The sequence below is a fragment of the Prionailurus bengalensis genome, chromosome C2, assembly GCF_016509475.1.
Source record: "Prionailurus bengalensis isolate Pbe53 chromosome C2, Fcat_Pben_1.1_paternal_pri, whole genome shotgun sequence".
Classification (NCBI taxonomy): domain Eukaryota; kingdom Metazoa; phylum Chordata; class Mammalia; order Carnivora; family Felidae; genus Prionailurus; species Prionailurus bengalensis.
In genome coordinates this window covers 27,920,865-27,935,236 of record NC_057350.1, presented here as the reverse complement: position 1 = coordinate 27,935,236, position 14,372 = coordinate 27,920,865, and the positions used below count along the sequence as shown (strand labels likewise).

Sequence of the window (14,372 nt, the reverse complement as noted above, 5' to 3'; positions counted from 1 at the left end):
TGGAGACTCTCAGTGTGTGAGGCACCACTACCAGCTGGAGATACCAATATTGATATGCTTTGTCAGATAAAACAATATGGCTGCCAGGACACCAGAGCTGTCCAGTTGGAATGAGAAGTTAGAGTTAGCCATTCTCTGCAAAAGCATAGATAAACTTGCTTTCTTTCCTTCGTGACTTCCCATTTAATTCAATAAGCATTTAATTGTGCATGTATTAGGCAGATAGTACTCTTACAGGTTCTAATGCATGAACACCTCATCAATGAATGGTACCATTGTGACATTGTAGAAACCTCCTCTTTCAATGATTATATACGGTTCCTTAATTGGTGGAAATAAAATCATCCCAGAATGTAAATGTCAATGTCAATACACCTAAAGAAGGAAAATAATTCTGATTTTCCTCAAGAGGAGATTTACAAACCATCCCTTTGTCATGGAAATAGTTCAAGTCTATACTATGCATTGAATGTTTCTCTTACTCATGTCTTACAAATGTGCTTTGGCAAAGGTGCCTGGGTGGCTTAGTCTGTTAAGAGTCTGACTCTTGATTTTGGCTCAGGTCATGATCTCATGGTTTTGTGAGTCTGAGCCCCACATTTGGTCTCTCCACACTGGCCGCTGAGCCTGCTTGGGATTTCCTGCCCCTCCCCTGCTCACACTCTCTCAGTCTCTCTCTCTCTCTGCCTCTCTCTCAAAAAAAATAGACTTTTGGTGTTCAGGAGAAATAGTCAAAATAGAATACCAGTTTCCTTGGTTCACACAAGGCACAACACTGAATATTGTTAGAAACATCATCTTGAAAGCACCTGAATGGCTCAGTTGGTTAAACCTCTGACTTCTCTGCTCAGGTCATGATCTCATAGTTCATGAGTCTGAGCCCCACATCAGGCTGTTAGTGCAGAGCCGGCTTTGGAACCTCTGTCCCCTTCTTTCTCTGCCCCTCCCCCACTCATTTTCTCTCTCTCTCTCTCTCTCTCTCTCTGTCTGTCTCTGTCTCTCTCTCTCAAAAATAAATAAACATTAAAAAAATAATCTTGATCCCACATAGAAAAACAGAGTTGGTGTTAAAAAGTAAATTTTTAATCTTAATGAAATCTGGCACTGTAAGTGTTTATCTGAGTGTCAACGATCCAGAGTAATACAACTTAGGAATTACTCAATAATATGCTGAGGTTATATAATTCCAACAACTATATATATTGAGGCTGACTCATGAACAGAAAAACTGACATTGGGACATATTGTTAAAATGAATTAGGATATCTGGCAATGGATCACATGTGCATATTTATCTCAAATTTTCAAATTTTCGTCCTCTATTCATTCCAATTATGTGCTTTCTAAAAAAGAATGTCTATAAGGAAACTTGAAATTTTCTCTTCATACAAAACAATTGAGATTTAAAAAATTTCAGTAGGAAACCATCAGAAGTAAGCTGGAAATAAATGATCAAAGTGGGCAAGTATGACTATAAAGATTTATTTAATGATTATCTAGTAACCACTGGTAGTAATATTTTTGTGGAATTAAAAAAATTAACTCAGAGGAATATTTGTTTATTTATTTATTTTATTTATTTTGAGAGAGAGAGAGAGAGAGAGAGAGAGAATGCATGCATATGTGGGGCAGAAAGAGAGGAAGAGAGAGAATACCAAGCAGGCTCTGCATTGTCAGAGCAGAACCCGATGCCAGGCTGGATCTCTGGAAGTGCAAGATCATGACATGAGTAGAAGTCAAGAGTCCAGCACTTATCCAACCGAGCCATGCAGGTGCCCCTCGGAGGAAATTTATTGTCAAATTCTTGAAACTAAACTTAGGATATGGCGATCTCTCTCTCTCTTTTTTTTTTAACTACAATACTAGATTTTTATGTTAAATTTTACTTTTTTATATTCAAATGTCATAAATCGTGAACAGAGTTATTTTTTAAAAAATCCATATTACAGAGAAACGTGAAGGTGACATGTTGGAAAGCACTTTGGGCTATAAATGAGGTAAAATGGGCTCTAGTATGTTTTCTTTGCCAAATAACCTTCTTTGGGTCTCAGTGTTCTCATAACAAAATCGTGCATTCTCTCAGAACTGTTCCATTATTCCTAACACTCTAGTTTTCGAACCATTTCACAACTTTTCAAATTCCTTTGGCAAAAAACATAGGATATCAATAAAATAAAACTTGTAATATGTCAAAATCAAATGCGCAAATAAATATGAAGACTCAAGGGAAAGATCTCAAAAGGTGGTTGAGTACATCCAAGCATCCAAGGTGCAGAGTAAAGACGGTTGTAAACTGCACAGATTTGTTACAAAGGCTACTATGATCCATGATTATTAAATAAAACCAGATAATATTTCAGTGATCATTTTCTACGCTTACTTTTCTTGCCATCAGATTAAAAATTATACCCGGATTTGCATATGAGTGTATTGCATTTGTGACAATATTCACTGATTATTATGCCCCTCTTATTGCTGCATCCTCACCTCCTATTTCCAGATTAGCTGGGGAAACTCAAGATTTTTTTGAGGATAGAGATAACTTATCTCGAGGCTAAGTTTTTCTTACAATTCCATATACAGTCAAGTATTCTATGCAGGAAGGTTAATTGCTAATTGTTTGGCAACCGGTATATTAGAATTATGTACCATCTGGGCAGTGATACTTTCGTCATGTTGTCTGTTGTATAGACCATATTTCATTTTTATCAAATCTTCGGGAAATAAACCTCATTTCTCCAGAGCCTCCCAGAGACTGGCACATGCTTTAATGAATGAAGTAGACAGAGAACGTCAATATTCATTTATGTAATGATTTGTTATGGAGAAAAGTACATTGCAGCAAAAGGACTTCTGACAGCCCTTTGCTTAAATCACACTTGCCTTTTCCCTTCGGGCAAGTTTATTGCTTGCGAAATTCCTAGAAAGGTTAGGGGGGAGGACCGGAGACATAGAAAGGAGCTGAGGTTCAGGGACTCAGCACGGTTTGGGGACGTTACCAGACCTAGAGGGAAAGGTTTTGTCTTGGAGGAGTTCGGAAAGCTGGCGATCCGACAAGTCCTGGGTGCAGAGAGAACGCTGCCCTTCGCCTCAGCTTGGAACTTAGCAGAGCCAGGAGAAGGCTTCGCGCAACCTGCCGCAGGGGCGGCTCCGAGGCAAAGCCCGCGGGGCGCGCCCTCGCCCCACCCCGGGAGCGCCGGGGCCGCGCAAGGCGGGGCGGGGCCGGGCTGGGGGCGGGGCTTCAAGTCAGCCCCGCCCCGCCCCACCACCCCGCGGGTCACAATATAGGGTTAGGGAGGCCGGCGGGCGGGGCTCGGCGGGGGAGGAGTCGCCGGGCGGGGGAGGTGACGGCGGTTGGGGGAGGGGAGGAGGAGTCGAGGAGGGAGGAGAACAGCGCCATTCCAGCCCGCGGCTCCGTCCGTGCCTTCTCCCTTCCCCGCAGTGGCCCGCGAGCCTCCGGCGAAGGAGCGCGCGCGCGCGTGACGCGGCCCGGCTTGCTCGCGCCCTCTCGCGCCCCAGCGTCCGCCGCCCGCTCATGGCCCGGGCCTCGGCGGACGAGCCGCGCTGAGGCGGGCCGCGCGAAGTCGTGGGGCCGCCGCCGTGGCCCTCGCTGTCCGCGCCTCGCCGCCAGCCCGCGGTGCCCGCGCACGCCGGCCGCCATCGCCTTCGCGCCTGGCTGGCGGGGGCGCTGTACTCCCCGGCGGTCCGCGCCGTTCCCTGGAGCTCGGCAGAGCGCGGCTGCCAGGGCCGGCGGAGGCGCGAGGAGCCGCACGCCGCCGCCCGTGTCGCCGCCGGCACCGCGGGGGCCATGACCGTGGAGCAGAATGTGCTGCAGCAGAGCGCGGCGCAGAAGGTGAGGCGAGCCCGGGAGCCGGCGCGGCCCGGTCCCGCTCCTCCTTCCGACGTGCTGTCCTCGCCCGCTCCCGGCCTTCCCCCCCCCCGCCCCTCGGGCCTCCGCTGCCCCGCGCTTGCTCCCCCGCCGCCCACCGTCCCTGCCTGTCGCCTTTGGGGGCCTCGCGCCCTGTGCGAGGTTGCGTGTGGGAAGTGGGGTGCAGTTAGTGGGTTTCAAGCCACTTCCTTGTTTTCCCGTAGCAGACAGTGCTGGCTGTGTATTGAGAGCGACCCTCGCATTCCTACACTCCTCTGTAGGGCTTCTGAATTAAACTTTATTCACCGCCTCCTTCCTTTAGAGAACGGAGCAGCCAGTTGTCATCCTTCCCGAACACAATTTGCATTTCGAAGGTGGGAGCATTCCAGGCCTGCTAGTGGGCAAAAGGGTCTCCACTAGACTTGAATTGCCTGCCTGGCGGGGCAGGTACATTTACCAGGTGGACTCTGTGGAAGCAGAGGGTTTGGTTGGTTACTTCTCCTTTCTGTGTTTCTTTTTCTTTCTTTCTGAATATAGAGACTGCCTCTAAGAAAGGAAACCTTCCTGGCCATGTTTATTCCAGGAATCTTTTGTCCCCTCAGTTTGACCTTATTCCCTCCTTCGCCCTTTACTCTTGACTGGGTCACACATTCAAGTGGTCACTGTCTTCAACAAAGTAAAATAAAATCCGCGTGAAGCTTCAGATCTTTTATAGCGAGTGGTGAGAGAGGTTCCTTTTAGTCGAGATTTCCTTTCAGAATCTCAAGTGCACGATCATGGCTTGCACCATATCCTGAAGAGTTGTTGGCCATGACTTACTTGTATTTATTTATTTATTTATTTATTTATTTATTTATTTATTTATTTATTTATTTATTTTTTGGCCTTGTCATTTTGTGAGAAGCATGTTGGGCAAAAAGAAAACATTGCTTTAGTCGTTTTGAAATTTGGGGGATAACTAGGGTTTACCGCGAGCTGCTCCCAAAGCTGTGTTTGGTTTATCTGGGTGAGCAATGAATGCCCCACCCTGTTGTAGTTTTGGCGTAGTTTGTATCCTACCTGGGCTTGATTTTAGAATAAGGCCTGCTGCTCTCAAAGGAACTGTGTGTATGCTCACTGTCTGCTAAGTTTCTGCTTTGTCCGCTAAGTTTTTGCTTTGAGATTATTTTTAGAATTCTATGATAGTACTTGAGGTAATTGAAGATGCTCAAGAATTTTGGAAAGCAGGGATCGTGCATTGTTATTTTAGGCACTTTGGGAAAGTTGTTTCTGGAACTCCTGGTGTGTTAGTTAACTGTTACTGGTCAATTGGGAAGATTGTTGCCGACTGCAGTTCATTTACAGTGAAATGATTCTAGATTTAATAATGGGAGTTTAGAACAGTTTATCTCCTAATCCTTTCTATTCTACTTTGAATTCCTTAGACTTTACTTTTTGATGTTAAGTATGTGACAAAGTGTTAGTACTTAGAGCAGGATCTTGTGTTCATATGTATGCTAAGCAGTATTTGATGGGTTTGGTATCATTTTTGTTTATAGTTCTCCTCAGTGTTGCATATTAAAGCCTATTTGTTTCAAAGTTGGACATTCCAAAGTGGCTCCTACTCTTCACATCTTTTAAGTTTGAACTGTGGCAAGAAGTTTGTCAGTTTTTTTTTTTTTTTAATTGATTTTGACTAAAGTACTTCTTTAGCATAGACTCAGGTAGTGCAGATCTTCCTGGTTCAGAGGTTTATGCATAAAATTGTGGAATCAAGAATCAAATTATTGCAAGTGATCTTGGCCATCAAATCCAATTTACTAGTTTAATGAACTCCCTCCTTACACAAAGGGAGTAGTTGTTAATCCACAATATTACCATTATGATGCTATTTTTAGTGTGTGTTAGATCATTTTAGTGATATAGGGGAATTTTGGGGGGGGCAATATTATGCATTTATTTTAATACTTCCATAGTGGTATTTGTGTGTGTGTTTTAAAGAAACAATGTGTTTGTTTGCTTTTCACATTAATAAACTATTACTTTGTTATTCATGGTAGAACTATTTAAAAGTATTTACATAGTTATAAATACTTTAAACCATCCACTACAAACGAATAGATTTAAATTCACCAAATTAGTAACTAGGAAGTGGACTTCAAGCTAGTAACTAGGAAGTGAACTTCATACTTTAGAAGAAACAAAAGTGAAACTCTTTGTTTTCACTTAGAAACTTTATGAATTATCAGGAAGGCAAGAAGTGTCTAGTTGCATAACCAAAATTTCAGCCTATTTTCTGCTTTCCTTAAAAAGTTATGTGATTGCACATGTATATTTGTTTTATGTATATAGTTCTATTCCAGTAGTTGGAACAGTTTGCTTTATTTTCAGGATTCTTTTTTTTTCTTTCAGAAGGATGATTAGTAATCTTTTTTTTTTCTTTTTAATAGCACAACACAGAGCTTTCATCTATCTTTTGTTCACCTGCAAAGTAGCTTATCACAGTATAGGACCAGGGGCTGTCTTTTCCTCTGATGTGTTCTTTGCTTTGATTGCTGAAGTTTAGCCATGGTATGGAGTGATGAGATGTAGTAAAAACTGCAGAAAGCTTTTTTGAGCTTTAGGTGATACAGGTGAGATGGTCAGTGATAGATTAGCTGTAGTTAGGGGCACCTGGATGGCTCAGTTGGTTGAGTGTTGGACTCTTGATTTTGGCTCAGGTCATGATCTCATGGTTCGTGAGATTAAGCCCTGTTTGGTGCTGGCAGTGCAGAACCTGTTTGGGATTCTGTCTCCCTCTCTCCCCCTGTCTCCCCCTCTCCCTCCCTCTCCCTCCCTCTCCCTCTCCCTCCCTCTCCCTCCCTCTCCCTCTCCCCCCCTCTCCCTCTCCCCCCTCCCTCTCTCTCCTTCTCTCTCCCCCTCTCTCTCCCCCTCTCCCTCTCCCTCTCTCTCCCCCTCTCTCTCCCCCTCTCTCCCCCTCTCTCTTCCCCTCTCTCTCCCCCTCTCTCTCCCCCTCTCTCTCCCTCTCCCCCTCTCCCCCTCTCCCCCTCTCTCCCTCTCCCCCTCTCTCCCCCTCTCTCCCCCCCTCTCCCCCCCTCTCCCCCTCTCCCCCTCTCCCTCTCCCTCCCTCTCCCTCTCTCTCCCTCCCTCTCCCTCTCTCTCCCTCTCTCCCCCTCTCTCCCCCTCTCTCCCCCCTCTCTCCCCCCTCTCTCCCCCTCTCTCCCCCTCTCTCCCCCTCTCCCTCCCCCCCCCCCCACACTCTCTTTGTCTCTGAAAAACAAATAAACATTTTTTAAAACAATTAGCTAGGGGCACCTGGGTGGCTCAGTGGGTTAAGCCTCTGACTTCGGCTCAGGTCATGATCTCATGGTTCTTGAGTTCAAGCCCCGCATAGGGCTCTGTGCTGACAGCTCAGCCTGGAGCCTGCTTCAGACTCTGTGCCTCCCTCTCTCTCTGCCCCTCTCCTGCTCATGCTCTGCCACTTTCTGTCTCAAAAATAAATAAAAAACATTAAAAAAATTTTTAAAAATATTTAAAAAATAAAATAAAAAAAGATTAGAGATAGTTAAATCCTGTGCATAATTTTGGTTTTGAACATATATCTTCAGTATTTGTGCTTGATATTTACCTAAATGTAGGATCCTTAGATCTCAAAAATCTGATACATACATAGATTCAATCCTAAATGAGGGATCTTGAGGGCAGCAATAGAAAGCTTCCTCCTAGGGACCAAATTGATTTATAGAGTGAAGTGAGCTGGATGCTATTTACATTAAATGCATTCTTCTGAGTTGAATAAAATATAAGGTTGATAGGGCAGGTATTTTGCCCATTTTGTTTTACCCTAGAGCTTAGAATGTTTCTTGCACATAGTAGGTTTCAGTAAATATTTGATGAGTGAAGTAATGAGTGAATGTTTTCTAAAAGAAATGCGAATGCAGTAGTTATTTTAGTTTCTTAACGGAATCTCGAGATTTAATTATTGAGAAACCGTGGACAACTGTGGAATATAGGCTGTGTAGTGAAAAGACCATAGAGTGTGGGTTAGGTCTAAATCACCTTTCTGTGACCTTGGGCAAGTCATTAAGTGACTCTGAATCTTCCATTAAAGCCTTAAAGTTAGTATGATTAGACGTGAGCAACTCTTTTAGATCCTGAGTGTTTGGTGGCGGTAAGTATGCATTTATTTCTGGACAGGGAGGACGAAAATGAAATGTTAGAGGACGGAGGCAGAAGGAATTTAATGGGTCAGCAGTCAACTTTCACTTAATTACAGAGGGGTGTTAGGTGGGAAAGATGTCATAGATCAACCAAATTAAGAGTTAAAGCAAAACTTGGAAAAAGAATACAAACTGAATGCAGGGTAAATATTTTAGTTAAATTATTTAGTATTTTCTAATTTAGCTATCATTTAAAGTCATGAAAATATAGTACAGCATTTCAAGGGACAGTTAACATTATGTAAATCACTGTAAACATTACATAAAAGGGATATTCTTTAGTACTAAATAATTGGTTATGTTGTTATTAGCACAAGACTTGGTTTGGGCAAAGAGACAGGATCCAGGTACTTACTCCCTTCTTATTCTTTCTCTTTCTCACCTAATTTTGATTTGTATCCAGCATTGGATAACATTGTATCCAACTGCCTTAATGAATTTCATCAGTTTCAATAAATATTCTGTTGATTTTCTTTAATATCCTATGTTTATAGTTCATATCATTTGCAAGTAATTATCATTCTGACCTATTCCTTGTTAATACTCATACTTTTATTTTCATTGTTATTGCTTTAGCTAATATTACAGAATACTGTTAGGATTAATGTTAGTTTCTGTTATGTATTGTTTCATTATGATGTGGAGATTTCCTTATAGCCCTCTAAGTTTTTTAAATGTTTTGAAAACAGATTTTGATTTTTTATCAAATGGCTTTTCCTTTTTCCTTTTGCAATTACCTATGTGATAATTTGTGTGTCAGTAATAAAAACAACTGTAATAGATAACATATATGAAATATGATATATATTTCTATGTTAAGGAATTGTGCTTGGAGTTTTAAAAACTTTTTATTTATTAATTTTTTTCCAAACACATTATTAGGTGAGCACAATTTTTTTTTTTTTCACCTGAATGTTGTGGTTGAGGAAAGAGTATTAGAAAAGAACTAAAACAACATTTCATTGCTAGTATGTGTTGGGGTGGAATTTAAATTCATGGTCATTGCAGGCAAGTTATGAGCCTGCATTCGTAACCATTATGCTATATTACTTTCTGGTAAAATTTCATTTAGTCATGATGCCTCCAAATTCGATATACTAAATTTTAATCTGGAATTTAGTATCGATATTCTTAGATGAGATTGGTTACACAGTTTGTTTTTCTGCATATGGGCTATCGAGGTAAGGTTAGCTTATAAAATCATTAGAAAGCTTGTTGAGTTTTCCAATGCTTTTGGAATTGTTTAGTGTAGGATTAGGTTAAATCATTCAAAATTGTTGGTTTTTAGCCATTTTTATTGTTAAATCTAAGTACTTGTTACTTTGACGGTTTGATGAATATGACTATGGCAGGCAGACCATTTTATTTAGAACAAGTTTTAGATAAGCCTTCCAAATTTTGACTATTACCTTTTAGGTTTCTACCTCTTCCAGCATCAATTCCAGCATCAATTTTAAAAATGTTTATTGATTTAGGTTTGATTTCATTTAGATGCATATATGTATGTATGTACAGGTCTGATTTTTTTCTTAAATCTGGCTGTGTAGACAGATCCTTTTCTCACTCCTGTTTGTTTTGTTTTAGTCTCAGTTTTGCCAGATGTTGATCTATTTCACTGCTCTTTCAAAATCCACTTCTTTGTTTCCTTTATAAACCCTGTTTTATCTTCTAATTCATTAATTTTTGCTTTTTGTCTGAAGTATTTTCACCTTTCTCCTTTTTTTTTTTTTTGGAGGTTATTATTGCTCTTTTTATACTTGGTGAGTTTCTAATAGAGTAATAATGACAGGTATTTTGGACTGTTGGTTTTCTTTGAGATTTGACTTCATTTTCTTTAAAAGTTTTTTTTTGTTTTTTTGTTGTATGTCTCAAGATGTTGCATTTTTTTTTTTTAGTTTATTTATTTATTTTGAGAGAGAGAGAGAGCATGAGCAGGGGAGAGGCAGAGAGGGAGAAAGAGAGGATCCCAAGCAGGCTCCACATTGTCAGTGCAGAGCCTGATGTGGGGCTTGATCCCATGAACTAGAGATTATGACCTGAGCTGAAACCAAGTGTTGGGTGCTTAAGGGACTGGACCACCCAGGTGTCTCCATGTTGCATTTTTTAAATTGTTGATTTTTAGTTTGAATATGCTGTTTAAACAAGATGATTTGTAATAGTGTTAGAAATTAAGATTTTCGTATGACTAAGTACATGAGGTATTAATGAGCATATGAAAAGGATGTGTATTTGAAAGTTACAGAGTTCTATGTTGATATATTAAATGTACACATAGTGTGGCTTGAGTATTTCTTGTTTTTTCCTTGTGTCTTAATTCTGAGAGATGTTGAGGTACTTTTAATATAATTTCATCAGATTCTTTTTATTTCTAATATATCTGAATCCAAACTTGTGTGCTTTTGCTAGTCTTTTAATACAATTTCATAATTTACATATGATAACTCATAAGTTTTTTGTCACCTGAGTTTCTATTGTTTTCCCTACCCAGCTTTGATGGCTTGATAAAGTTTTCATTCTATCACCCTCCCTCTCCCCCTTGCCTCTTATATCCTCTATGATTGGGAAATCTTTCTCATTTCTGCCCTTTGTTTATTTTAGAAAGTGGGAACATGAGCAGGGGAGAGACAGAGGGAGAGAGAGAGCCCCATGCTCCCTACCTAGCGAGGAGCCCCAAGTGGGGCATGATCTTTTGACCATGAGATAATGACCTGAGCTGAAATCAAGAATTGGATGCTCAACTGACTAAGCCACCCAGGCGCCCCTCATTTCTGCTCTTTTAATTTTAAATATATATTTAAACATAGTTTTCTGATGGTGCCAAAATGAATAGTTTTCTCTGTTTTCCTCTGTCCTCAATAAAATAGGCTTTTTCACATATTTTTATGTATAGTATTCCTGATTTTGTTGGGATAATATGGAATCGTAATTCTAAATAATGGCATTTTAAATTTCTTAAGATATACCTTACATCAAAAATATTACTTGGGTTATAGACACATTAGTAGCCAATTAGTTTTTAAAAATTAGTTATTTATATCCTTTGGTGTTATATGCAAGTGATGAATCTTTGGGTTCTACTTCTGAAACCAGTACTACACTGTATATTAACTAACTTGAACTTAAATACATTGAAAAGAAACAATGAAGAATTTTTTAAAAATTCGGTATTTAATATTAACTAGGTTTTTCTGTAAAATATAATACCGTTTGGCGTTACTCTACCAAAGTAGATAAGTTGTAGATAAGTTGTTAGTTAACTCTTTTTTTTTTTAAATTTTATTTCAATTCAAGTTAGTTAACATATAGTGTACACAATGGTTTCAGGAGTAGAATTTAGCACCTGATATATGGGATATAGTGTTCGTATCCAAAATCTACAAAGAATGTATCAAACTCAACACCCAAAAAACAAATAATTCAGTTAAGAAATCACTTATTTACATATCACTTACATATAACACCCAGTGCTCATGTCAACAAATGCCCTCCTTAATGCCCATCACCCATTTAGCTCGTCCTCCCACCCACCTCCTCTCCAGCAACCCTGTGTGTTCTCTGTATTTATGAGTCTTTTATGGTTTGCCTCCCTCTCTGTATCTTATTTTTGCTTCCCTTCCACCCGTTCATCTGTTTAGTTTCTTAAGTTCCACATATGAGTGAAATAATGTGATATTTATCTTTCTCTGATTTATTTAGCTTGGCATAATTCATTCTAGTTCCATTCATGTTGTTACACATGGCAAGATTTCATTCTTTTTCGTCACCAAGTAATATTCCATTGTATATACGTACCATATCTTCTTTATTCATTTGTCAGTTGATGGACATTTGGGCTCTTTCCATAGTTTGGCTATTGTTGATAGTGCTGCTGTAAACATTGGGGTGCATGTGCTTCTTCAAATCAGCATTTTTGTATCCTTTGGATAAATACCTAGTAGTGCAATTGCTGCGTCATAGGGTAAGTTCTATTTCTAATTTTTTGAGGAGCCTCCACATTAGTTTCCAGAGCGGCTGCACCAGTTTGCATTCCCACCAACAGTGCACTAGGGTTCCCCTTTCTCTGCATCCTTGCCAACATCTGTTGTTTCTTGTTGTTGTTGATTTTAGCCTTTCTGACAGGTGTGAGATGGTGTATCATTGTGGTTTTGACACGTATTTCCCTGATGATGAGTGATGTTGAACATTTTTTTTATGTGTCTGTTATCCGTCTGGATTCCTTCTTTGGAAAAGTGTTCTTTTGCCCATTTCTTAACTGAATTATTTGTTTTTTGGGTGTTGAGTTTGATATGTTCTTTGTAGATTTTGGATACTAACGCTATATCCCATATATCAGGTGCAAATAACTTCTGTTGGTTGTCTTGTAGTTCTGTTGATTGTTTCCTTCACTGTGCAGAAGTTTTTTTATCTTGATGAGGTCCCAATAGTTCATTTTTGAAGTTATTAGTTAACTATCTGTAAGGTTGTAAGATTTCCCCTTTGGTTTTAGAAACCAGAAATTTTACATGTGTGTGTTCCTTCTGAACAGTCCTGCCTAGGAATTTTGATCTGAAGAGCTTCATGTTCTTAGGGAAAAGGTATACATTCTAAAATTATCAATTCTACTCAATTCCTTCCCCCCCCCGCCCTCCTTCCATAACTGAATTATTTGAATATTTGATACCATTCATCTCTCTTATTTGCTATAAATTTTATTTTATAATTTCTTTCACTCCTTTTTGTTCTATATGCTGAGATAAATTTTTAGTTAGATTGTACAAATTATTATTTTTGTAGTACCAGTTCTAGATGTACTACCTCCACAGGTGGTCATATAATATTTTGAGGACTTTTAATAATCTACAATACCAATTGTGAGGTAAACAGAATTGAATTAATAAATATTGGTTTATGATCAGCTGACCATGCAAATATGTTTTCATTTATTCATAAAATTGCTTATTAATATTAATACTTACAAATTTTTACTTTTTAATAATAAATACACATGAACTCTACTTAAAACAAAAGCTATACCTTTGGAAGTAACCAATATCTAACTAGTCTCATTTTCATTTCCGTCCCTGTATTTGCATTTGAAATTATAATTATCTTGAATCCTATGTTTATCTTCCCTTTGATTTCCTTTTTAAAATTTTTTTTTAAAAATGTATATTTATTTTCAGAGAGAGACAGAGAGAGAGAGAAAGAATCCCAAGGATTCTCCACCCTGTAAGCCCTGAGCCCTATGGGAACCCAGGAACCATGAGATCATGATCTGAGCCCAAATCAAGAGTCAGATGCTTAACTTACTCAGCCACCCTGGTGCCCCTCCCTACCTTTGATTTCCTTTTTGTTGTACCTTTATGAATTGTCGAAGGTACATATTTTTAATTTTCATTGTTTTAAATTCAGGAACTTTTTTCTGCTTGATAGCTTAAAGATATTCATCTGTGTTTTCCACTGAGAGTTTTAAATGTTGTTTGCAACATTTAGACCTTATTGTATCTCAGTTGCTTTTTGTAACTTGTGTGAGGTGGGGATCCAATTTTTATCATATATTTTGTTTTTGTTTTTGTTAATTTTACCTTATTGAATAGGTAGGGCTCTATCACTGAACTGACATGCCATTTGTCATATACAAAAGCTTTATTTAATGCTCTTTTTTTCTTGTGCTGTCTTTTGTTTCATCATTCATTTTGTGAATACCATCCTGTCTTCATTGTTGTAGCTTCATAATAGTCTCTAGTACTGGAAAAGTAAGTTTGCTTCTCTTCCAAAATATCATGACACTATTCTTCCTTAGAAATTTTAGAATAATCTTGCCAGTTTCTCTGAAAAACTCTTGTTTGAGTTTTTTTATTAATTCGATTGATCGTATAGACTATTTTGGGATAATTAACATATTTATGGTATTGATTCTATCCATGAATAGAGTATACTTCTTTTCTTTAGGTCCTCTTTAAGATCTCTTATTCGGTTTTTAATTATAACTAGAATTTCTGTACATTATTCATTTTAGATGATAATTTCTGATGATAATTATATGTGGTACTTTCAAAGATTTGCTATTGTTACTTGTTACTATGTTCACTTGCAAATGGCTTTTGTATATTGATCTTCTATCCATAGAAAATAAACTTTTTTATTGCAATACTTTGCCAGAGATGATTTTGGATTTTCTGTGTAAAATTATATCAGGAATAAATTTTGACAATTTATTTCTAATTTTTATGCCTGTAATATCATTTTTTTTATTATTGTACTAGGTTAGACCTTTAATTAATGTTGCTTAGAAGTGATAATAATGGATATTGTTGTCTTTTTTT

At 38.9% G+C, this 14,372-nt stretch overlaps 1 protein-coding gene across 4 annotated transcripts in view; it reads left to right on the top strand.

Annotated features, from left to right (window-relative positions):
* Positions 1-3,440: 3,440 nt before the first annotated feature.
* USP25 (ubiquitin specific peptidase 25) overlaps positions 3,441-14,372 on the top strand; it is a 151,889-nt gene continuing 140,957 nt past the window's right edge. For 3 of the 4 annotated variants that reach the window (XM_043593832.1, XM_043593833.1, XM_043593831.1), the window contains exon 1: positions 3,679-3,853. In XM_043593832.1, coding sequence (XP_043449767.1) covers positions 3,809-3,853 — 45 coding nt within the window. In that variant the 5' untranslated portion in view covers positions 3,679-3,808. Of the gene's footprint in view, positions 3,854-14,372 lie in introns of all 4 variants that reach the window. The other variant, XM_043593836.1, reaches the window with a different exon arrangement.